The sequence below is a fragment of the Zonotrichia leucophrys genome, chromosome 1A (assembly GCF_028769735.1).
Source record: "Zonotrichia leucophrys gambelii isolate GWCS_2022_RI chromosome 1A, RI_Zleu_2.0, whole genome shotgun sequence".
Classification (NCBI taxonomy): Eukaryota; Metazoa; Chordata; class Aves; order Passeriformes; family Passerellidae; genus Zonotrichia; species Zonotrichia leucophrys.
Window position 1 is genome coordinate 21824989 of NC_088170.1, and position 26032 is coordinate 21851020.

The 26032-nt window shown below is 41.1% G+C and overlaps 1 protein-coding gene across 1 annotated transcript in view; it reads left to right on the forward strand.

The window, feature by feature from the left end:
* The first annotated feature begins 5572 nt into the window (after nt 1–5572).
* RASSF3 (Ras association domain family member 3) overlaps nt 5573–26032 on the forward strand; it is a 76312-nt gene continuing 55852 nt past the window's right edge. The window contains exon 1 of the mRNA XM_064701866.1: nt 5573–5628. Within this exon, the coding sequence (XP_064557936.1) occupies nt 5590–5628 (39 nt within the window). The 5' untranslated portion in view covers nt 5573–5589. The remainder of the gene's footprint in view (nt 5629–26032) is intronic.

Here is a 26032-nt window from a genome sequence, read left to right on the forward strand (position 1 = left end):
TTTTGCCAGCTTTGCCCTGACTATGGGTGTTAGTTTGGGTCTTCCTCCTTTAGCCTAGAGATAATTTTCATAAAACTTAATTAGCTTTTAGACCATTTGTAGTTGAAATGGTCAGCTCTGTCAGAACTACAGCGGGAGAATTGAAAGGTGGGCATACAGTGCAATCTTATAACCATTTTTTTCTAAAGAAGGTAACTGAACTTGCAAAGTAAAAAACACAGAAATTAAGGAAAAAAGAAGAAATTAAAACACTAGTTTCATTTGACCTTCTTTTGCTTATGCAGTGTAATGTAATTTTTATTTAAGTGCTCCCATCCTGGCTTTCTCATGGAGATGCCCTGTTCTCTTTCCTGATAAACACTGGCTCCGAAATTTATTTATTCCTCTTGGCTTTTCCACTGTGTCTTATGGGGTTCCTTCCCAAAGATAAAATGCTTCACTTCTCAAGGCATCCATGAAAATGAGTGTTCTCTCTCCTCCAGAATTTCATGAGGTACATGAATCATCTGAAAAATAATCCCAGCTGCATAAGCATAAAACATAGCCCTGGGAAAACCTCATTTGGGTCAAAAGCACAGTTCTCCCTGACTTCAGCTGCAGTTGGGAATACTCCATGTTTACTAAAAGTTGGATAAAGGAACTCAAATGCATAACCCAGGAGAAATTAGGCAGCAACTGAAGCAAGCCTCACGTGGCTTGCCAGCAGCACACAAGGATGTAGGGACAGCCATCATTTCTCCTGGGCACCCTACAGCTGCCTAACCATTCTCTTTATTTGTCTCTGTAGTCTTCTGTATTGCTTCACCTTTATCGAATTCTGTGGTAAATACAGTGACTGTTTTAGAGAGTTTGAGTCTTTTTCAGATTTATACTGCAACAGGGTCCTTTGTAACCCATAATTAGCTGGAAGCTATTTGCTGACGTGTCAAGAGGAGTGTGACTTGAGATACAGTGATATTATTGTGATATAGTTGTTGTGATGAAGTCAGTCTGTTTTAAGATCAAATTATCCCAATTGTCTGCCTCAGTGCTGATCCAGGATGGACTCATTATGCTGGGTTGCTGTGTTGAAAAAGTTTTGACAGGCTGACTTTGTGCCAAATAAATACAATTAATCTTGCCTTAATGCAAGTGTAACATAATTCTGTATCAGGCACAGGAATGTGATTACAGGTTTACACTTCATCCACATTATAATTTTTACTTTTGAATGGTCTGATGGTACAGGGGTCTTACAGGGGTCTTAAAGATCCAGTCCCTAGCCACGAGGAACATCATTTCAGGGAACACTCTGCTGTCTTGCCCCATAACACCATGATGAGTATGGATATTGGAAATGCAAAGGTTCAAGAATTTATTTTTTGCAGTGAGAAACTAATTAAACATAAGGGAAACTGAAATTTTTGAGAAGCTGATAAGGGAAAAAAGAGCCCCTTCAGAATTCATCTTTTGCTATAAATCTTGAAAGTGTAAAGCTTTGTAACAACAATGGGGGAAAAAAAGTAAGCATAGCTTAGTTAGAGAAAATTAAAGCATTTCCTCCAAAAGTCATTCTTGGAAACGGCTGAATTGTTTTAGCCGAAATGTTCTAAAACAAACAGCATGATGTTCCCCAGCATGGAAACTTGAAGTACAAGTGGTTGCTCTTTGGCAAAATTATAAGCAATTTAAAACCTAAAAATAGAAAGTGACATTCAGTCCTAGACAAAGATGGCATGGTGAACTCTGCCCAGCTTACACAGAAAATCAGCAAACACAACAGGGCTTCAAAGCAAATACAAGCTGGTTCTGCAAATACTCCTAAAGTGATTCTTTCTTTGAGATTAGAGGGAGTATGAATCATCTATTTCTTACTAGAGATAGAGCCATCTGCCTGTTATAATGAATTTACATTTCTAATAGCCATCTTAGTTGACTTTAATCACCAGCAAGTGAAATTTCTGAATTGTTACTGGAGGCAACTATTTGATTTATCAGCATAATTAAGTTTCAGATAAGCCCCTTACTCTGCTTTCAATATTCATGCACATATTCTTATAGGTACCTAGAGCTTAAAACATGAAAAACCATGTAGCAGTAATTCTCTGTTCTGAGAACTGCTCCTTTCATGCTTACATTGCAACAGCTAATACCCAGTTTGTGGCATGGACCTTTTGCAAGACCATCTCAGAGAGGCAGCGCTGGTCTGGCTAGAGAGCTGCTTGAGTGCAGGCCTGTCAGTGTGACACTGGGAGGGAGGTGTGCGGCACTGTCACCTTCGCTCCGGTGAATTTACATCTCCAGCACTGTGTAGCTATTATTATCTTTGATACGGGCGGGGAGGTTCACTTGAGAGCTGGGTATTTCTCTGAGGTCACGTAGCAAATGAGGATGTGTCTCACTCCTATGTTCTGCCTGCAAAAGCCTTATTTCTAAATACCATTTTAATTTCTTTCTTTTCTTTTTTTTCTTTTTTCTTTTTTCTTTTTTTTCTTTTTTTTAATCCCTGGTGTCTGTGTGTGGGTGTTGAAGATTGCAGGTACACCTGCCACGCTCACTGCCGAGACCTGGTGCACCTGGGCTGCCGGCGGAATGGAAAATTAATGGACTGCCTTGCCCCACATGACACCTTAGATTCATCCTACAGCAGCAGTCAGGTAAGTCGTGTAATTACTGCTTTCTCTTGTCAGCTCTGTCCTGAAGTGTGGTCTGCCTGCCTCACCTGCCTGCTCGGGAAGAATGTCTCAGGCATGGATTTCCCACCCGGTGCTGTGATTTTGCAGCACAGCTGGGTCGAGGTGCAACTGGCTGCTGCCAGCTGGGTCACTCCTGCCCCAGTGAGTTTTCAGCTAAAAGACTGAAAAGTAATCCCACAAAACAGTGGTTTTCCTGTTGGTTCTGGCCACTCTGGGGCCATTTACACCTAACCAGTAGAAACCTCTGAGATGTCACCTGTGATAACAACAGACACCCTCCTGTTTTTATTTTTAGGGGAGAGGGAGGATGAAGAATTGTGGCAAGTTTTTGTGTAGAAGTTCCTCTTTTCAAGCCTTTTATTTGAGCGCCAAAAAACCCCTTCATTAACACAGGTCGGGTCCAAACTTAGAGTGTTACTGTTTTGACTGAAAAGCATTATTCAAAACATAATTAGTGAAAACAAACTGGTATATGCACATCCACAATGGTCAATTTAACCCTTTTACTGTCTTTAGAACTCATATTGAAGAAATGTCCTTATTGGGGGAAAGGGTTAAAACCCAAACAATCCCAGACACAGCAATCATTGGTAATGCTCATTTTATTCACTTTATTCACTGTAAGAATTTATGTTGTTCACTGTAAGAATCAAGAGAGATTGATAGAACAGCCTACCCTGACTTTCATTATCCACAGAACTGCCAAGCACAGGCTGCACCATGCTAAAAGTGACCAACTGTAAAATTTGTGCCCACCCAAAACACTTCTGTCTCCAAGAAGTCTCCTCTTCCCATCCTTCTACCCCACCATAAGATGCATAAGTTCATTAAACTAATGTTCTGACACACAACAGTTGTACACCCTGTGTCACTTTTCCTACTCAAGGGATATAATTTAGCAGATTTGTGGGATGGGTTGTTTGGGTCTGTGTTGGGGTTTTTTTTCCAATAATGTTGTACAGAATAAACATTTTTAATTTAAGTTAAGCATATTTTGGTATCTTACTAAGGTCTTAAAAGACAATTTTGTGTGGCAAGAAACTATAATTCTTGTGTATTTTTTTCTTGTGGCGTTGTCCATAATATATAGTGGAGGCAGTATAACTGCCCTCACAAGCTGCCCAATTATGTACACAAGAGATTGCTCCATAAATATATTAACACACTACAGCAGATACCCCTTGTAGACAGCAACTTCTGCTTTAAATTTTTCTTTTCTGAAATCAGTCTGGTCTGAGGAATCAAACGGATGCCACTTGTCTTCAAAGTCAAGACTATCTTCCTACTTTAATTTACTACTAGTGGGATATGCAGACACAGGTGATTGTAGCCATAGCCCTATTTAAGGCAGATACTAAATAATACTAGGGAGGGCAAGGCAATCCTCCTTGAGGATTGCAAAAATTTATTCTGAGTCAGCTCTGAAGCCCAGCAACACAATCACTAACTAAAGATGATGCACTGCCATTTCAGTGAAATAGTCTGAAGACACAGAAAGAAAAGCAAGCTTAACTTGGTGGGAAAAGCAGCAAGAAATATTAATGCACAGTTGAGATACAACCCAGTGCTTATATTCCTCTATGATGATCACTTACTCACTGGTGAATCAACCAAAGAAATATTTTTTCAGCTAATTCCAAATTAAAAAATAGTGCAATGCTTTTCCTTTCCAGCTTCCCGTTAAGCAAAATTCTTATAGCATATACAGAAGGCCTAAAATCCAGCTGGGAAACATTTGTGATGGACAAAGTTAGACTTTATCCTCAGCCCTTGCCATAGACATGTCAGACAGATTCCAGGAAGCATTTTTATAATTTTATTTTTTTAGCAGGAGAAAAAATGGAACTTGCTACGGACTTATGTCAAAACCAATTTTTATGAAATGATAATTCTACCAAAAAAGTAAGACAATCCAGCTAAGTAAAAACAATATTTGGTAACACAAAGATGTGTAAAGGCTTCTAGTGACTGGAGTGATTGTTCAGGATAGTCCTGGAACAGGCTGCCCAGGGAAGGGGTGAAGTTACCATCTGTGGAAATGTTCAAAAAATGAGTAGACCTGGCATGTCACAATATGGTTTAGTGGCTTTAGTAGTATTTGGTTGAAGGTTGGACTTGATGATCTTGGAGGACTTTTCCAACCTTAATGATTCTAAAACTTCTGAGCACCCTTGTTGAGCTTGGTGTGTGCCCTCCAGGTCATCCCTGAATTTTCCCTGCAAGTGCAGCATTTTATTTTGTAGAAGCTCCACCCAATTGTCCAGCCCCCCATACTGTGACTGAGGACATGGTGCCTCTCTGTGAGCTCTGTGTGTCTTGCTGTTGGGAAGACTGAATGGGAATAACTCAGATGCTGAAAGGCAGAGCAGCAGTGATGGAGAGGAGGAAGCACAGGGCAACACAGGTTTTGGAAGTGTGAGTGACTGTCAGCAAGAAAATACAACGGGAGCAGAGAGAGAAGGGCATTAAAAATAATTATTACTCAAAAAGACACGCACAGCTTGCCTGTGAGAGATCTATAAAAGAGCAAGTGCTGTCCTGGGTATGAATACTGAGCAAGGATACAGTTTCTTGCTCTTTGAGCCTTAGAGGACTTAGGGGAGCCAAATTTCATGTGCATTTGTTTGTGTGCAACAAGCCTGCATCAAAGAAGTACTGTTTTTTCCTACTGATTTCCTTCCTCTTGGAAGAAGCCACACTTTGGCTGCTTGCAGTGGGTGACAGTTGTTGCAAATCTCTTTCCTCACTAGCTGTTTGGGTCAGTGTGTGCCTGACAAGTGATACACAAAAGATGAGGATTCAAATGCTATTTTCAGCATCCATCATCCACTGGTTTTGAGGCAGCAACCATTTACATGCAGAAAACCTGGAATGTTTCCTGTTGGGTCATTTTCTTTATGCACGGCTGTCCCACATGCACAGAGCAAACGGAGCTGCCACAGGAATCTGCAAGGTTTGAATTTGCTCCTTCCTCTGCTACTGACCTGCTCAGACCACTTTGTCTTTCTAGGACTTGTCTACTTCTCTTGTAGGTAAAAAAGAAATTAGAATTTAAAAAATAATTTTAATATCTCTGAATGGGACATTGTTGCAAAAGCTGACATTAGGTTACTATTTAATTAAACACAACTCTCAGCTCAGCTGCCTTCTCAAAATTACTATTTTCTTCCATGCTAAAATTTCCTGGACTTTATCAGAATTAAAGGTGATTTTTAACTTTCTGTTTATTGTTTGAACCTGCATCTCATGTATAAAACTGAACAGGTGTTTAGTATAAGGTCGTGAAGGGGTCAGGGGATGGGAAAAAGATGATGGTAAAAAGACTGAATCTATCTTCTTTACAAAATTATTCTTGCATTCTTACTCTGTGGATGGTGTCTAGTCTGCAGGTTTTATTTAGATGCAGGACTGTGTGCTTTTGAATCTAATCTTCCAATTGTCTTTACTTTCCTTGTTTTGGTTGATATCCGGGAGTAGTCATAGGAGAAGGATCAATTCCATTTCAGGTGAAAGCTGAGCTGCTTCCTGAAGCCTGTGAGGAGAGGCACTCCAGAAGCCAACCTAACACACAGTCCACCGGATAAAAGCAGAGATTTTCTTAAGTAAACATTATGAAGGGTTTATATTGAGGACTTTGGATTCTCAGTGCCACTTGCTGTCTTTTACAGAGCTGTGTGCTGCACTGCATTTTTTGCTAAAATAGGCATTAGATTCTTGGCACAGAACTTTTCCCAGTGATGCCTGCTTTTGCTTTATCTATATCATGACTTTGAAAATCACATGACATGCAAAACCAGTTAATTTTGCATGAGCTATGCTAGTCAAATGCAGAGTTGCAAAGATCACACATGTATTTGGGAATGCGTCACCTATACAGTGAACATCAGTTTAAATTGTGAAGGGATTTTGCAGGAACATTCAAATTTTTTAGTATTGCTAACAGACTATATATAGTCCTGGGATTCGTGCCTTTTCTTCCTGGGACAACTGCTTTGTTTTGAAGTGCATTCTTTTAAAACACTAAAGCACTAGTTTGAAGTCATTGTATTGGCACTCTTGTGCTGGTACAGGTTAAAGAGTCATGGCACCTCTCTATTTGCATATGCTCCTTCAAACACAGAGAATATTACTTTGTGATGACAGTAGGCAATGCTTTGAACTCTAACTCTCTAACAACATTTCAGATTGGGCACAAACTGCCCTTTACTCTGCTGCAGTGACCTGGTGGTGCCCCCAGTGCAGCAGAGCTTGGTGCCCAGCTGAAGCTTCTGGTCCTGAGTGCTTGTTCATGCCTCTACACTCTTCTGTGTTCCCCTTGCTCTTCCACTCCCAGTGGCACCAGGATTGCTGGTTTTGGACAATGCTCTTTCAAAATGGGTCAGGAAAACGTTGTAGCTTCTAACCTTTGTCCTTGCAAAGCCCAATCAGCTCTTTAGTTCTCAACACAGCCTGCGAACAGTGCTGTCAGCACACCAGGGGCTGAGTGTTGTGATGTGGCTGGAACACCTTAAACTCCAAATAACCTTGAACAAATGTCATGTTGAGACACAGTTTGAGAATCTAGACTTAAGATTTCCCTTATGGGAAAGAGACATTTCTTACAGGCTCTTAACTGCTGATTTTGCAAAGAGAGTCTACAGATTTCCAGTGGATTTCCCTCCTGTGCAATTCTGCCAGCAACTGGAGCACTTGGGTGCACACATGAGTGGTCAAACAGTCTCAGAATCTGGAATGTGGTCACACAGCTTGACTTTGTTAGCAAGTCACTGGAGCTCAAAAGACCTAATTTTTGAGCTTCTTTTTCTCAGTGTGTATATATACACACATAAATATTTCATTATAAAAAGGTCAAGGAAATTCCACTATGAAGCTGCTATTACACATCGCTAAGGCAGCGGGGTTAAATACTTGAAAACGAAACTCACAAAGTCAAACATACTGCAAGTACCCAATGGCAGAAATACATAACTCAGGTGAAAATTGTGTGGCCCTAGATGTTTCCCTCCTGAACAGACTTGCTATAGAGATTAAAGAGGAAACAATGTATATAGGTTCTCTGTGGTCTTGTACAGAGCACTCGGAAAAAGCTGGGGAAAGAGTTGCCAATTTCTTCCACAAACAAGCAGACTGGGATGAATAAAGCTCCTTTCCAGCAATCCTCCTTGTGCTACCACATTGCCAGTTACAGGCACCCCAGCTCTGACTGACATGCCTAGGCCTGCTCAAAAGTCTAAGTATCAAAGCCATTATGTGGATTTTCATTTTTTCCTGTTTTTCTGTCATCCTAGATGAATCAAAAAGTGACAATTTTTTATGCATAAGTCACAGATAGAATTTCTTTTCTTCAAGTTGACAAGCCTTCCCAAAGAGGTCTCACTACAATCAAATTTTCTCACAGACAGAGGGCATTCAGAGTTGAAGTTTGTACAAGACCTGAGGCACTTGATAAAGTATAGAATGAGATACAGGGTATTGCAAATTACTTGGATAACTATACCCCCAGATTGCTTCAAATTGGACATGGAAGGGCACTGAGGTTGTCACCTAAATGTACCTGAAACTGAAAGTGGTTTCAGTTCTTTCCCTTAAAAAATATGGTTGTTGAACATTTCTTCAAAAATAACCCATGGAGAAAAAAACTGACAAAACAGAGCAGATATAGGTGTGTGCAGTTCTTGATTAATAATAAAAGCTACCTTTGAGCTATTGATTGCTTTCCTCTACTAACGCTTGGTAATGGTGTGTACTCTGTACAACGGGCATGGGGCTTATGGCTCACACATTTCAAATCTATGTTAAACCTGGTTATGCTTGGTAGTAGTTGAAAGGACAAGAAGAAAAGTGAATTATGTTTGTTTTGGCAGGAAAAACGAGGCAAATTTTAAATTTTGACAGTAACTGTGAAAGCTTTGAAACCAAAACTGAAGCTGATTTCAGTTCTAATTATGTATATTTCCCAGGTTACTATTAGGGAAATATATTGGGCAAGAATAAAAGGCTTGATCACTTATATAAACTATAAATTAGTTCCAAGCTTTCAAAAAATAATTTGAGAGTTTCCACAATAGTTCCTGGGGCACTACCCTTTGCAACCCTCACTCAAAGGAATATTATTAAAACGAGCTTTGTACAATGATGACTTAAGGCCTTTAAACCATAAATTAATTGTAACATTTTATAGAGTTGAATTTACTCTATCAGGTATTTGGGCTTCTTCAGTATTCTCTGGTACAAGCATAATGGAATAGTCTGTTGGGTTTTCTTGGGGTTGATGGGGACTGAGGCAGTAGTTGAATATTGCAAGTAGGATAAATAAAAAGACACATTTAAACAAGGAGAGGATTTTAGAACTCTGAGTAGACCTCAAAGCCCAGTAAGTACAGACTGGATGTGGCATGTGGTGAGGGGACTTGTATGATATCACCATGATATCACCAAACAGAGTTAATACTAGAATTGATATTTTTAACAGAATAAATTTCAGCTTCCGGGTGGAAATTTTCAGCCCACAGAAGCAATCTGAATTGTGTTTGCATGCCTTTATGTTTTTTAAACTTTTGTTTAAAAAACACACATTTTTATCAGTAAATCTATCTTTAACCTTTTTTATCTTAAGTTGGGCTTGTTGGGGGTTTCTTTCCATTTTAAGTACTTGCTTCATATTCAGGCCCAACCTTTGAAACAGAAAGGTAACAAGCTCACTGCTTTAAGCACACATTACTGAAACCTGGAGAAGGTCAATTATCAGTTGTTTAGCAACCAGATCAATTGTAGCTCTGATTTTCTAGTTCCATTGAAACAGCAGACAAGGCTTCAAATTAGAGGAAAATGCTCCTATTAGACAAGGGGAACATTTAAAATGTGCATTTGATTTTTTGTACAATTAGCTATTTTCATATTCAAGAGGTTTGTATTGTCTTCCTAGAAAATTTGTTTCCCTAAAATGTAGCCAGCCTCAACCTGTCAGTTTGTCAGCTGCCATTGTAAGATCAATGTTCTTTTTCCACTATTTATTTCTAACACACATATTTTTTAACAATCTTTTCCACTGCTGTCAGTGTTGTGCCAGGTGTAGGATGTAAAATGCATAACATATTTTTTATTGTGCCAATTTTCTTCCTAATTTAGTTATTAATATCTTCCCAGTATCTCAGCAGGCTCAGCAGAGCAGAGATGATAACATTGCTAATTTAATGCAGGAAATGCAGTCTTGCAGGTCCTGTATGTTCCAGGTGGTTCTCCAGTACTCAAATAGCATTGCTTAATCATATTGCAGAAGAAGTTCAAAGAGAACTGATCCTCTAAAATGTTCAGTTCTGTGTAGGGCCTGATGGTTGGGCTTGTGACTGTTTGCAGCAGAGGGATCAGAGATCATTTCTGTCTTACCTTCAAGGTGGATTTTTCAACATGCAGAGCAGGACAGCAGCCACGAGGACAGCTGGTTTTGATGTGGCATGTGAAGGCAAATGGATGTGGCATCTAAACTGGTGTACTTGAAGATGTGTCTTTTGCTGGTTTATGGTGTAGGTTAGATGATATGTGGAAGCTGCACAGTTGCTGGGTGATAGATCACTGACCATGATAGTGTCCTGAGTGCCTTACTAAACTCTCAACACACGCAAAGAAAATGAGCACTGGTGGGGAAATTGTTAAATGGGGTGTAAATGCTGGGCCCTGCAAATCTGTGTCTCAGTGAAGTCCTAACACTGATTTTTCTTAGAAGTCCATATGCTGCAGATGACAGATGGAGTACTGAACTTTGCCTTTCAGTTAGAGACAGGCTGGCAAACAGAGTGACAGTGGCTTTCATTCCACCCTTCATGGCCTGATTGTTTTTCATATCCATTAAACACCTCACTCTAAATAGAATTACCAGCAGCCATGTCAGGTTTGTCCTAACCTACTAATCCACAGGGGTAAAGGGGTGACTGGCTGTGAAGTATAACAAGGGGCTGAAGAGATATTTAATATCAGACACTTTCTAGTGCACTTACTTAAGAGGCTGATTTTATTTTGCATTTGAATATTCAGGAAGGTAGCTGGGCTTGTGATATGATGCAGACTGCTTAATTCATCCCACATAGACCTGCCCTGAGCAAATAATGAGATGGCAGTGAGAACTGATTAGAAAAGAAAGTCAGAACTGTTGGGAAACTCATATCCCATGCTCTCAAATACTCTTCCAGCTTCACATTATCTGCCTTTTTTTTTTTTTTTAATAGAGTTTCAGCCTTTTTGTTTGACATATGGCATTAGCAGCTGTTGGAAATATACACAGAAGAGATTGCTGCTGCCTTTTGACTCAGTGCAGGAAGGGCATGATGCAAAACCTTCCCTGGTGGGGAAGGAAGGTGGGGAGTGGTTTTTGATTATTTTTAATGATAACATTGCCGGGTGAAGATAGGAAAATATTTGTTCCCAGTCCTTGATCCAAGTAGCATGCCAACCAACAGTAACAAAGACAGCTGTTAGGAAATCAGGTAGACAACAGAGCCCTATGCTGTTCTGTTTGTTTTTCTTACAGAAATGAAAAGTCTTGTTTCCCAGAGTGCAGGAATCAAATGACAGCAGGTAGCATTTTTTCATACTGATTCATGGCTTCCTCTGACTAGTGGCACTGCCTAAAAGCTGCCCTCCAGACCTTCCTCAGTGCAGAAGAGCCCACTTATCCTCGGGAGTTCGGTTTCTCCCCAGCTATGTGCATGTGCTGCACTCTGTGTTCCCCTGCTCCAAGGGATCTCATTCTACAGTGAAGCTCCATTCTTGTATATGTTGTCTCATATCAGTGTGCTCCACAGGAATTGAAGATAGGAGCTTAAACCTTCCCCATTTACTCTGCAAATAGTGTGTTTAGGTGTGTAAAAATTCAGTGATGTAGTGCTAAAGCTTCAATATCCTCACTGGGAAAGGGGAAGCTGTCACCAGTTGCATGCCATTTAAATGCACGACCATGAAGTCCCACTCGTTAAACTTCTGGGGAGTAGTCTTCTTGTTCCTGCCCAAAGCATGAAGAAGTAGCTGGTTGTCTCAGATGAAAACATGCTGGATTCTCTTAGCACTTGCAGGACATCTCAAGCAATAGCTAGTTTGTCATGTTCCCTCCTCGCTTTTTATTTCAGCTATGGTAAGCCTGCATTCCTGCAGCATAGGTCCACTGGGGATTCAGCACCCTGCTCCTGAGACCTTATGATACTTTACTGCCAAGTGAAAAAAGCTGCCTGGATAGAAAAGGCTGTTGTACAGTTTCTTGGGAACACAGAGGCAGAGATACAAAATGTATACTCCTACAAGCTTTTCAGATCTGGTTTCTTCCACAAAAAATACACTGATAATCAGTTGCAATTGGTTTTTTGTTGGGTTGCTTTGCTGGTTTGTTTTTTGTTTGTTTGGGTTTTTTTTCTGAATGCTTATTTCACAAATGATGTAACTAATGCAGAAAGAAAGGCTCCAGTCTTCAGGTGGATCAAAAGGCTAACTTTAATGAAAGTAGTGAGTCTTTTATAATGTGACTTGCTAAGGTGATACTTGATTGGTCTCAAAGTAGAAACGTCTCACACTATTGGTGACTATGAATAGCACACTGTGAAGAACCATAACTATAAACAATGGTTACAGAAAGAGAGATAATGATTGTTTTAATTCTTTCCTCTAAGATTCCCAGGCTCAGCCTGGGAGAAATTACCTCTGTTCTTTCTTCGACTGAACTGAGAATCTCCACATGTAACAAACCTTTCAAAAAATTAGAAAAAGTCTCTTTACCACTTCTTTCAAGATACACACCTTACATTATGGTTTTGATGTCCCAATTGGGATTTTCGATCCAACAGTAGTTTTGCATCCTGATCACCTTTCATCTGTGACCTTCATGTTACTTATGACTTATGCCTTGATTCCTAATGAAGAGTCCCCTCCTATGGATGAATTTTGGATCAGCTCCTGGCTCAGATGATGCTGGAGCCGTGATGCTTGGACACTGGACAGTTCCTGAGAAAATAAACCTGGCTGGTCTCTGCATGCCTGCCCTATTTGGATAAATAGGAAAAATTTTTGGAAAAATTACCTGCCCTTTGCATTTGAGAAGAAAACTTTCATCACGGGATCCCAAGAGATCTTCAGACACATGTATTTCAATTAGTCTTGGGAACCCATGGAAAGAAAGCTGCTCATGCCTGTGTCAGATATTTTGCCTGCTGATATGTTGCATTAAGATGGATAACTGGATATGATTACCTGATTTGCCTAAATCATACCTTATACTTCTCCATCTTTTTCTCTGCTGATGCTTGCAAGTGCATACTGTAGCCATGGTAAATCCCTTTTAAGGCTTTGCCTTTTCTGACAGACAGGAAGATACATACTCTCATTGAATATTTTGCTTTACAATCCTAGGTGAGAACAAAGCAGTGGTGGTTACCATGGGGCAGCAGGATGAAGTCAATACCATGCATCCTGCCTGGGGCTGACCTCACTTGGTTGACTCAGGATAAAAAATACTTTTTCTTAATTTCACTAGGCTTTTCTATCACAATTTCTTATCAGAAAATTCTGCAGCATTATTCCCTGGGGAAGGAAGACCAGTGTATCACAAGGCTGAACATTACTTTTATATTTCCCAGTACTCCTGAACTTTGGTTTAAAGGAACATTGCTTTCCAGTATTTTTCTGTTTTCCATTTGCATTGTTCTCTTCCTTTGACCTTCCTTTTGCCATCCTGAGTAACATTTCCCTTTACAGTAACCTTGAAGAGAGATTTCCTTATCTGCATATATGACTAATCAGAAAGGTCTTATGATTATTATAAAGCAGTTTGTTGGAGGTGGGAATTAGAGCATGAAACAGGGGCTGAGGAAGCCAGATTTGCAGTCCTTGCTCTACTAGTGACTGATTAGTTATGGCCTTCAGCAAGAAAAATTGGACTTAGTTTTCAGATGTGCTGATTTAATTTTTAGTCTTTTGCCTCTGGTTTTCTTTTCTTCATTGCTTTGGGAGGAGGGAGTTGCCCATGTCATGCAAACCTGCTTTTTTTTTTTTACCTCAAAATATGTCTCAGTCTGGGCAGTCAGAAGTAGAAGCTGATTTTAGAAATGGTTGTGAGTTGTGTTCCTTACCTATTAACACAATGAGGATGAACTCTTTCTTGCAAAATATTATGGGTGAATGAATGCACTAGGTGGCACAGAGTTATGAGTTCTGAGAACTCCATTGTTTCTTCTTTACGCTTTACCTGTAACTTCTGTGAATATCCCTGAATTTGTTAAAGCATCCATCATTTGGGGAAAGAAAGCAAGGTTGATTTCTTAAAGCTGAGGATTACAGATGAAGGTAAATTTAGAGTGAACTCAGTATGAGAGAGTGGACAGAATAAAATCTCTGGCACTAGCACTTATGAACTATGATTTTGATGAGTTTTCATATTATTTTTCCCACAATCAGCAGATATAACTAAAGACAGGAACAATATATTGGACTGAATGAAGAAGAAAGAAAAAAAGTGTTTTGAAAATACCTAGGATCCACACTTTCAGTTGTCATTTGGTGGCTGCTGTCTGTCTGAGAAGTGTCCTTAGCATGACCCTTTGTGGGTAGGTCAGTAGCCCTCTCCTTTGGCTGAACCATCTTTCTGAGATCCCATGCTCCATCTCCCAGCAGGAACTTGCCAGGCTGTGCTGGGCTGCACAGCTCCCACAACCTGCCCTGCCTCAGCCACACCCCAGGCTGCTGCCAGGTCCTTCCACACAGGGCAGGAGCAGCCTGTCAGATGTGTACATCCCCCATGTGGGGCCAGAGAGAGGACTCCTGCCAGGAAAAGAGAGACAGAAAAGGGACAAGAGGGGCTGACATGAGCCATCTGGATTTTGTATTCTTGTATCCTTCTGTATCCCATCAAGCTGTCTAGGCCTCCCAGAGCAGCCCCACTCTTGGGGATTCTTGAGAATCATGGGATTAGGTTAGACAGTGAAAAAGGAGATGTAGCGTCTAGCAGAGTCAGTAAGAGTAAAGTAAAAGTCAGTAAAAGCAGAATTTTGCTGCAACAGATCCAGTTTCACTAACATTTTGTAAACATCAATTTTCTTTTTTTCTTTAAAGTATCCTCAACTTGCAGTTTTGAGCCTTCTTTGGACTGAGATTGCCTGATGGGGAGTCAGGACATGTCCCTGAGCCATGGGGCCTCTGATTTGAGGGAAGTATGTGTGCCTCCGTCCCACCCACCCTCAGGCTATCTGAATTTTAAGATGAGTTGGCCACAGTCCAACGGTGGCAGCATTTCATAGACAACTCCTCTAGACTGTGCTAAAGTGCTGTGTGTAAGAGTAGTCTTATTTTACACCCTTCTCCACAGTTTTGTTTCTTATAAGTCACCTGTGTGTTTTGGCATCAGTTAAGAAGGAAAAAAATCTGGCAGTTCTGCTGTAGTCAGATTTGGCAGTCTCACTGGTTACTTCCAGTAATTATCTCCATGTCACAGATATGCTCTTGGTGCCAGTTTTAGGAAAACCTTCCACCTTTTTGATGTTAAGGAAATGGATTCTTTAGGAAATTGTTTTTGTCTGAGAACAACCCCTTCTTTACAAATGCTCTCACTGTGATCTTTCACAAAAGGCTGCATTCAAAATTTGAAATATGCTGATGTGCAAATAATTTCAATAGCTGACCTGCAGAATCTGTTGGCAGGGCTGCTAGAGGCAGTTTGCTCTGGTTCCAGCTGCCTGCTTAATTTTGGCAGCTGCACGCTTTCTGGCCCAGATGCCTGCAGTCTCTTGTCCAAGTTAGGAGCTAGACAAATTCTATTCACTGTCCTGTAAGTGCACCTCAGCTTATCATCTACATGAAGCATTAGACCTAAAGCTTGGGCTGCCTTTTGCCTCCCAAAGTTATTTTAAATGGCCCCAGGAAAGCTGGATCAGGGATGTGCAGTGGCGGCTGTGGCTGCTGCAGCCCCACCTTGGAGGGGGCGATTGCAGCCTTGCCTTGTAAGGGTATCTGCATCTGCAGAGCACTGCCAGCCACCCTGAGCAACAGCAGGAGGCCCTTGAAAGCAGCCAAGCACACAGGGGCAGCTCCTCTGACAGAGCAGATGCTGAAGCAGATGTTAAGGCCACACCGAGGACCACTGCGTGCAGTGTGGTGGGGTTGTGGCAGGAGATTGCTTCCAGGAGACAGATGTGAAATTCTTAGGTATGGCTTGCAGTGTTGGTGTGCCTCTGTGTTTCAAATCCTCACACCTCTGCCACAAAAATATTTTTAAAAGTTTTGCAGACTTTTTGTAAGTTAATTTAAAAACAGGTCTTTGAAACAAAGGGTTTTTATAAAGACTTTCAGGCCCAAAGAAAATGAAGGTAGATATCCTAATACATACAGCACAGAGCATGAACTCTTTAACATTGTTCTGCTGCTATCATAAGTGATGTTTCAGATATGTTTTGAGGTCTGCATGTAAGACTGCAGGTTCACTCACCACTGACTGTCTCTGAGGTCCAACCAATGGAAAGATTTCCATTATCCTGTGACTCTGCTAATGTGGTCACATGTCAGAGGAGGGGAGGAGCATGGACATAGATCTGTACATCTGTTGAGCCACAGGAACATAACCTCTCTTTGGCCATGTGTTGCTGCAGTTTGCTCTCCAGGTCTGGCACTCCCGACACTGAGTGCAGGTGTGGAGATGTGGTGCTGCCCATGATGATGAGGGGGTCTGGCACTGCTCCTGTGGGACAAGAGGTAGAGCCTGAATAATGGAGACAGTGTATGGCTGATGAGAATAAGCACTGACCAGCAGAACTCAAGGACAAGGTGTGAGGAACAAAGAAAGTCCTTTTTAAAACAAAAGCCATGCACTGTTCATGCCAGATGCAGTTTTTTCACAGTTGGCATTGGTGGCATTGCCTTTGTAATGGCAGCTAGCCAGACAGATCTGGGATCCAGTTGGTAAACAGCATAAAAGGAAGTGCTTGTGGCTTATGCAGCTTTGTCCCTAGTGTACTTTGTGCTCCTCTCCTACATGGAGCTTTCTGAGCTCTGACCAGTGACATCTTACCTCAGTATTGCTATGGTAGTCCCCTGCTGCCCCAGTACCCAGCTTGTTTTCCTCTTGGAAAGCTCAGTTTTGCCTGGAGGGGTGGCTCAGCTGATGAGGCAGCTGTTCTGTTGTGGGAGATTTCAGCCTGGTTCTATTAAGGAAAAAAAAAAAGGAAAAAAAATTGGTTCCAGTTTATCCTAACCATCCAAGCCCTAAATTGAGGTGGTTCAGCAGCTGCCTCAGGAACAGCTGAGCTGCCTGTGCAGAAGGAACATAAACTTCCCCGAGAGGGACAGCTCAGACTGATATTTAAGGGTAGGAGTAACTACTTGTGTCAATCTCTAGGTGCACAGGTTGTGTGGCACATCTCAATATAGCGAAGGAAATTGGAGTTGTGGGAGATGTCTCTGTGAGCCTGGAACAGAGCATTTCTATGTCAGTGACAGAAAAGAGAACGCGATGAAACATGTTGTTCAAATGTTGTAGGAAAAAAGCTATATTTAGCTGCTCTAAAAATTGCTAAGCATCAGACATGAGGGTGATGTCTGTGGCAACCTACGCTCTTCCAGTTTCACCTGTTGCAGTGTTTCTAAAGTCTAGAAATATCTATAAAATAAGTTACATAGCAGTTAAAACTTTCCCAGAAGAGGTGTAAACAAACTAAATTCACTTGATGAAACAGTATTACTGAACTATGAAGTGACCTTGTGCTGTGTGGATTTGCTGTAATGCAAACCATCTGCACGCTGAAACAATTAAAGCCTTCACATCTCCTAGGAGTTTCCTTCCTCCGATTATAACTTATGTGCTGTGGTAGAAGCACAGAGGTAAACAGCTAGTTAGAGTGGCCCTCTCTGTCTGTGTGTCTGTGTAATTTTATGGTGCAGCACATACAAAACCATTTTCATTTGAAGTGGCAGCCAGCTTTCAAGTAGAAAATATAGCATATGCTTGGTACCAAATGCTGGAGCCATGGCTTGTAAGACAGCCTGAGTTAGACACATCTGCTCTGCTCCTCTGCTTCCCTTCCCCCAGCCTCCTCTTTGGACGTACCGAGTTTTCATGAAGCACAGGTCATGCTGGAGAGGCAGCACTTGAATCCAGCCTGCTCCTGTGTAAGGCCCCTCTGCATGTGCTAAACTGAAACCCCTGCCTTCTGTAGGAGCAGCACCTGAGTGCACTGAGCCTGGGCTGGGTCTGAACTGAAAGCCTTGGATAGCACTTACACATGACTTTATAAAAATTGTATTTAATTTACAACTACTTTAGTTTCCAGAAGTTCAGAGTTTACACTCTTTAAAGCCATAAAAAATCAATCTACAGCCATGGCATTAGAGTTTGGATGTTGCTGTGGTGGGAAAATACCAGAGATGTTGCTTCTGTAGGATTGCTGTACAATTTGCTGTGTCCCACAACTGGCAAAGTTTCATATTCAAATCTCTGCACTATAAAACCTCTTTTTAACACATTCCTCCACCATTTATGTCCATTCAGATGACAACAGCACTAAAACCTCAGATCCTCCCTCTTCAGATCACAGGAAAGAGTAACCATGCAAACTCAGTAAAATAAGAAAATAAATTTATTTTGTAGGAATAGGGTTTTTTCCCTGGAAAAAAGTTGTAGACACTAATTTTTAGAAAACATTCATTTAGATTAACATTCTAGACAATGTAAACATAAACCATGTAAACATAAGACTGTAAAATTAAAATAATTAAATATTTTTCTTTTAAAGTTAAGTCTGAAAAGTAATGAGTAGTTGCAGCATGGTTCCTCAGCCAGCCATGGTTATTTGTCTCAGTGGGCAAAGGCTTCCATCCTAGGGAGTGACCTCTGGCATCTGGCCAGGTCCCATAAAGCACCTCACGCCCACATTTCTCAGAGCAGGCTGCATCCTACATGCCTGTATGTGTGGATTCCAGGTATGGCATGTGTGTTTTATCTGTTCAAAGTGCCTGGAAAATATGTGAGGGGGCTGAGTGAGTGACACTGGTTGGGATAGTGTAAGAGAATGGTGAAATGCAGAAAAAGACTGGGGGGCTCCACACTGCCCCTCATGATGTGATTTCTGGTGCTGACTACCCCTGGAAGAACCTCTGGGGTTTGTTTTGAAGGAAATGTATTGATTTGCTGTAAAGAGGGCTCACAAATGAACTAACATGTGAAATAAGATTTTCAGAACACCAGACCCTGGGGCTGAGCTGGGAAAGGGAATTATTTGGCAATGTTGGTTCAAGTCCTCTAAATTGAAGGTCATGTACATGTTATATATAAAATACTACCTATAGCAAATAGACAAAAGATATAAATTGCTAGATTTATAGTTTCCTCTGTGACCTCAGTACTGACCCATGTATGACCTCTGCTGCAGGCTAGAGAAGTAATGAGGGTCTTGGTCATGCCCTGCATGAAGGGTTTGCAGGAATATGTTAAGCTTGAGGCAGTCAGTCATGAAAGAGGCATTTCCCACCTTACAAGTACATGCCTTTGAGACTCAAATAGATCCCCTTTGTGTTTATTTTTTATAACATCACGGGGGTTTTGTTAATGAAACAGATGAAAAAAGTAATGTCAGCTTCCCTGCATCAGCCCAGGGCTCAGGCTCTGACCTCCTCACCCACTGCAGGGCGAGATGTGGCAGTCTGTGGGGGCATAAATGGCTTCTTTCCCTCGGGGTGGGAATGGTTCTCCTACTGCATTTAAGTGCATATATTGTTTTTTTCCCCTCTGGTCACCTCTTTTCCCCCCAAAGTGCTGTCTGATTGATAAAATGTAGGCAGAGGAGAGCAAGAGCCATACTGAGCTAGGATGCCTCTGACAAGGCTACAGCCCTGTGTGATCTGCAGCTCTGCTGGACTTCTCATTGATGTAGACATCCACTTCCTGCCTTTCTCTTCCCTCCATATGTTAAATCTCCTAAACTGAGGATTTGTGATGCTGTGTGCACATCATTCCATAATTTTGAAAGAAAATTAGAAGCATCATATTTTCCTTTTGTTTTCTCTTTCCTAGTTCTCCAGTATCTTCTCAGCCCTGATACACATGCTTTCCTTAGCTGCCTTTTCACATAGATTACCTTTTAAATTATGTGGAAACGCAGAGCACCAGGAATATTTCTCTGTCTGCCCCCCAGGGGAGCACTGACTTTAACCCTCATTCATGGAGAAAGTTTCCTAGACTTCAAGACAGACTGGAATCCACAAAAGTTTGAAATGGATTACAGAGAGGGGTATAGGTGTATCACTTGGTGAGAAATTTAGGGTTTGGGATTTTTAGTATGTTGTGGATGGAAGCAAGATGGAGGGCACAGCGTGTCGTCCTGGGTTTCTTCTTCATGCTTCTTCTTCCTTCTTCTTCATGGGTTTGGGTGGCATTTTGTATTTGGGCAGAAAAGTCCAGATTGCAGCTCTTTGGGATCAGTTATTGGGTTAAAAGGGAAAATAATCTAGGTGTCAGTTCTTAATTGGATAGTTTATTCTTAAAAGACCTTGTAACAAGAGATTGTTGGCCATTTTGTGCCTTCTAATGAAAAGCTGCTGAACTCACAGTAGTGAGACTGTTTTACTGATAAGAAACAATAAACACCTGAGTGTGAACATGAACTACAGTCTCAAGTGCCTTCAATGCAGACCCAGAGAAACCAATAAAATTATTTTAATTTCTACTTTTTCAGTATGTTTTTTCTCTAAATCTTCCTTCAAAATTAGAAATGTACATCTCAGCTTTCCTAAACATGTGCTCTTTTTTTCACACAGAAATCTCCATAGACATTTGTTTTGGAATTTTATGGAACTCTGGTGAGGAAAACTTAGTTCTATTCCAAAATATTACCTTTTAATTTGGGTTTTACTTGCTGACTTGCCTATTTCTCACTTCAAACTTTTCCCTCTTCCTGCTCTCCTGTCTCTTCTTTAGACTGTCTTACTTTTTTCTCTCTTTGCAGCAGTGCTTTCTCAGTGAGGGAGGAAGAGCGTGATAGCAAAGACGGCAATCAGAGAGGTCTTGGGTCAGTGAATGGGACACAGACCAAATATCAAAGGAGTTAGTGAGGTTTAGCTAAGAGAAAGCTTGATTCAGGTCAGAACTTTCAAAGGTGGTCACACCCTGCTGAAAATGTGCAAAATGTTGATCTTGGGCAGCCTTGCAGAAGCACAGAGGCCAAAGCCCAATCACCCTGCATTGGCAGCTCCTCCATGGCCCGCTGGGCTGGCGAGCTGGGGAGGGAGCGGGCAGGCAGGGCAGGCAGGCTGGGCTGGCTCCACAGGCACAGGGCACTGCACTTCAAGGAGACTTTTTCCAGATTTTTCCAGCTAAGGGCAGACTGGATGGATTAGACAGCCATTTCAGCAAACAAGTTGTCAGATCTGTTGCCTTGTCAAGCAGCACTGTTTTTCTGGGACAGTTGTCTTCACAGTCTGCTGTTGAGATGATTTACTAGGAAGTCCTAAACTTGTGCAGGCAGCTTCTAGGGAATTTCCATGATCTACTTCAGTCAGACTTATTAAGCAGAGCAAAATGTCATCTCATACACAGTATGACAAGACAATTTCTAGTTCTTTGTCTAGGAAATGACAATTGGGATGTGATTCCCAGACCAGAAGGCCCCTTCCCCCACCAATTCACCAGTCTGAGGACAGATGCTGGGAATCAGATTGCAGCTACAGCACATTAGGGCTCACATTTTCCTGGTATCCACAAAGCATGCTGAGCTTCCACAGTTGTGGTTTCCATACTTAAAACAGAAGGTCCTAGTTAATTTTACTGCCCTGAGTATTTTTATACACTGTTAGCAATTAGGAACTGAATAAAAGTAGGAGAATGTCTGTTTTCTGTACTTTGTTATAGAATATTTCCTTGAGATTATATTCTCTCGTGTAATAGCTCTACTGGTTACCCTGGCAAGGCATGGATGCTTGCAGAGAGTTGGATGACAGCACTCCCAAGCCTCTGAGCTTCCTTTATGCCAATGTTTGCTTATACTCATGTGTGACTACTCACATCAATGGGACTGTGTGAGTAAGGATGTTTATTTACCTGGTTATTGAGCTGGATCTTCTGAGCTACATCTGGGTCCTGACAGACTTTGTCTGACATTGTTGGGGCTGGCTAAAAAGGCTTTTAGCGTAAGCTAAAAAGGCTGTTGCTGCAGGGAATGGATTGCCAGATGGGACATGGCTCTCACCTTTGAGTTCCTACTAGTACTGACATATCCCTGATCCAGCCTTGGAAATGAGAGTGAAGGGCAGGGCAATTCTCACTTCAGGACATGTGCACAGCTCTCTCAAGCCCCCTGATTAAACATATTTCAGACATATGAAGTATTTTTTCATAATTTGTATTATAAAATCTACTTTTTTGGATCTTTGACAAGAAAGTACCTGTTTAATAATGCAGTCTATAATCAAAAGGAGAGGAAGAAAGGAAAATTACTAACATGCCTATCTGTTTTGGAGCGCACTTCTGCCTAACTGGGATGCAAAAATACTGATAGGAAAATGCACACCAGTACAGCAAAGAACTGCTTTATCAGCCTTATCAAGGCTGATAAGGCAATGGGAGTCTTTCAGTTGGTCCCAGTGGGTTTTGGGGCAGGGCAGGATGTGGGAAGGTGAGTGCTGATAACACATGATGAAGCCAGACTCCATGTCAGTGTCTTCAAACTGCAGAAATAGTCCCTTGGGGAAGGGTGTACTTTTAGCCTTGTCCTGGCCAACACTGAGTCATCTTGCTAAGCAGAATTGATGACATATCTGTTTGAGATAAAAAGGTGTAGAATATTCTGGAAAGCTGTCAGATTCTAACACAAGGATGTTGGTAATTCCAAAACTGTTAGAAAGGTACAATTTTATCTTTATAGCTTTAGGTAGCAACAAGATAAAGAATCCTCCAAACTATGTGCATGTTTGAAATTATGAATAGCTGTATTGATTTCAGTCAAACTGTGGATTTAGGTAGGTGGCCATATATTTGTAGCATCACAAGAAAGGAGACAAGCACAAATCTTCTTGTTCCATTCACTTTCTCTCCCCCTTCAAACTAATGTAGGTCTGGCTGGTCTGAGCACAAACCTTGGGATGGGAAAGGTGAACTGACTCTGATTTCTGTTGTCATCTGACCAGTCCAAGTATGGTAGATGAAAAACAGAGATCTGGTGAGGGACAATGTGCACACATATAAGAAAGTGATTACACAGGTTATTTTTAATTTCCAGCTATATCCCATTCTTTCTGAGGATTTTGGATGAACAGTTGCACCAAAGGAGCTTAAGGTTTGGGCAGAATCACGAATTTGAAGAGCCAGAAAAGGATTCCTGACAATGCTGTCTAAGGTTGTGACTGCCATAACAAGTACCCCAAGGCATTTCTTCACCACGGGATGGGGAGAGGCTGTTTACCTGGCTCCTGTTTGTTTTCAGTCTGCACTCATGTGCCTGTGTGGCTGCAATGACCTTGTTTGAATTAACAACTTGCTGGGGTATGAATCAAAGGATAATTGTCACTGCTGCCAGTGGTACTAAACAGACCTGAGCCATTAATTCAAGACAAATGGGAGAAATTAGTAAACAGAAAGTTTACTGGTGTAAGGAGACTGCAGGCCTGAGTAGATGGTCTGTGTTGGTTGTATTTCAAATTTATTGCTTTCCTTTGATCATTTGAAATTACTACTGTTTTCAGCTGGAATGTAGAAAAAACTAAGCCCACACAATTAATTATTTTTTCCAGTTTTAAAGGGACAGTCTGTTACAAGCTGTCCTTTTTCCTCTGCAACTTCTTTTTAGGACATGTTTTTTGTTATATGAGTATAATTTAAATAACTAACATAATGGAATAATTATATTTCCCAGTTAAATGTGTTACACAGAAGCCAAATCTAATGTGCTATTTAGCAGGAACCTCTTTGGATTTCACTCCTAAACATATCCTAAGATTTAGTCTGTCCCATAGGGACTAATCATCAATAAGACTACTGGGGTCAGGAACAGGGTTTGCAAAGACATATGAAGACAGAAAATGAGAGGGTAGAGAGACTCACAGCACCCCAGAAATTACAAAAAGGGTTCCTGAAACAGCCAGGGGCTGGGGGCATCGGGCAAATTCATAGCAGCTAGAATAAAATACTGCAAGGGTTGTTAATGAGACTCTTCCTGAAAAGCGCTGGTGAAACTGGAGGGATACTAAAGCAAACTTAGAGGGTGTAAGGGAGTTTAGTCCCTGTGATGACCTTTCCTTCCCTCAGCCCATGTCCTGCTTCCCTTCACTGCTCCCACCCACAGCAGGCTGCTGCCTACGGTTGTGGGGCCACCACAGGTCCTGCTTGCCAGGGTGTCCAAGCACCCTTGCAGGATTTCAGCCAGGGGAGACTGAAAAGGCAAGATAGAAAAGGAGGAATTGTTCTCTTGAGATTTCCACATTATTTTTTAAATTATAATAGAAATGTAGTCTTAAATGCCACAGGACCCTCCGACCCAGGCCATACCTTGCTTTTTCCTTTCCTGCTCCTTTGACCCAATGCCTTTTGATGTGGTCTGGCACAAGCCTGGAGAGAAGACCAAGGCTTGTGTGCAGCAGTGACCAGCTTGGTCCCGAACCTCAAAGCAGAATTACTGGCCAAGTCAATGTTTTGCAGCTTTCCCATTTCAATGAGTCCTCCCAGTTTCTCTGTCAGAGGGCTGAGGGGATGTTTTAGAAACATGTAAACATCATGCAGTTGGTAATGGAGTTAATGTAAACTCCATAGGATGTTTTATCAGTTGTCCCTTTGTTTAGTCTGGGAAGAAAAAGAATGGGAGGAACAAAAAGAGTCCTCACTTACCCAAAAGTTTTCTCTGAAAAGCCAGCAATGAACTGTTCTACCTCTGTTTCTTTTGTTAAGAAACAAATGGGCAGGGTTAAGGATGCAAAATGAGAGGTTAATAAAAGCTTTCTAACTCAATAAATAACTTAAACAGTGGAAAGGATGGCCTATAGTGGAGGTGGTACAGCACCATACTGTGTAGTAAGAATGGTTTAGCTAAAGGACTGTTAGGGATGGTGTAAAGTACTTGGTTATTCTTCAGAGCAGGAGATGAATTGACTGAACTAATAACCTGTGTAATCCTGTTCAACCATACTTTTCTGAGGTGTTCTGATTACTTCAATAGAGTGATATTTTGATACAAATAAAGCAATAAAGCTGCAGGACCTTGTGAAGCAATTTACCTCTGTGCAATTTGATGTCTGGTTCTAAGGGTTATTTCAGTTAGGGTAGTTCAAAGTCCTAATTCTTGCCCAATTCATAAAGCTATTCACAGCTGTTTTGGCATTTAAGAAGTCAGCTTTCACTTCTCTGGAAGTTATGCTTGATATTCATTTCTCTCAGCTGATTCTCCAAAACCACAAAGTGCTTTAAAACTGAATTTTATCCTAGAAAGGAACAGTCATTTAAATTATTGTTTTTCCTCCTACACAACAAATCAGTGTATGTCACACAGGTTATCTTTGTCTGTGATTGCTTTTTATTCATATTTTATTGATGAGATTCTTGCTTTGAAATAGAGTGCCTATTACTATTTTAGGTTGTGTTACTTGAGCCACCACTTTTAACTGGCTACAGTCTAAAAATACTATGAAATTCTATCTATGGCATCAAGCTATAATTTAAAAAAGTTCATTCTCTTTTTCTTCATGGGTGCCTTTGTAGCACTACTTGCTACTTGAACATAATGATTCATCTCAAAAAGGCATCTCCCTCTTCTCCTCTTGCAACTGCCTGTGTGATCCTATGATAACTGATTGACAGCTTAATTTCTTGTGGGATGGGATTATTTCTCAGAAGGACTGATGGAGAGCCTCGTAACGTTCTGTGTTTCAGATCTCACTCCTATGCCATATTCCTTGGCCCTTAAGTTAATTTTTTAACTTAATCATTAATCCATAATTCTCCCTAAGAACAAGTATGCTTTCAGAAAGCTTATTACTATCCTGACACATGGCTATTTTTATTTTCATTATGAAGTGCTGTTTGCATTTTCTTTGTTGACTATTTAAGAGGCCTGTCAGAATAAACCAAAAGTAGTGCAAGTGTTGTAGTGTAGATGCTTCAGTGCAGCACCTAACAAAGAGCCTTGAATCAATTTTAGGTAAGATTAAAATTCTAGGTAAGATTAAAAAGTCAATTTGAGAATGTGGAAGAGTACTCATCAGGGGATAGAAACCTTAAAAACATGGGCAGAGAGTAGCCAGGGGACAGTGAAATCCACAAGAGTACCAATTGATCTGTAAGTATCACCCTTGAAAAATACTTCTTTTTGGGTATGTTGCTTTCAAGCACCAAACAAATCAACACTGAAAGGCATCAC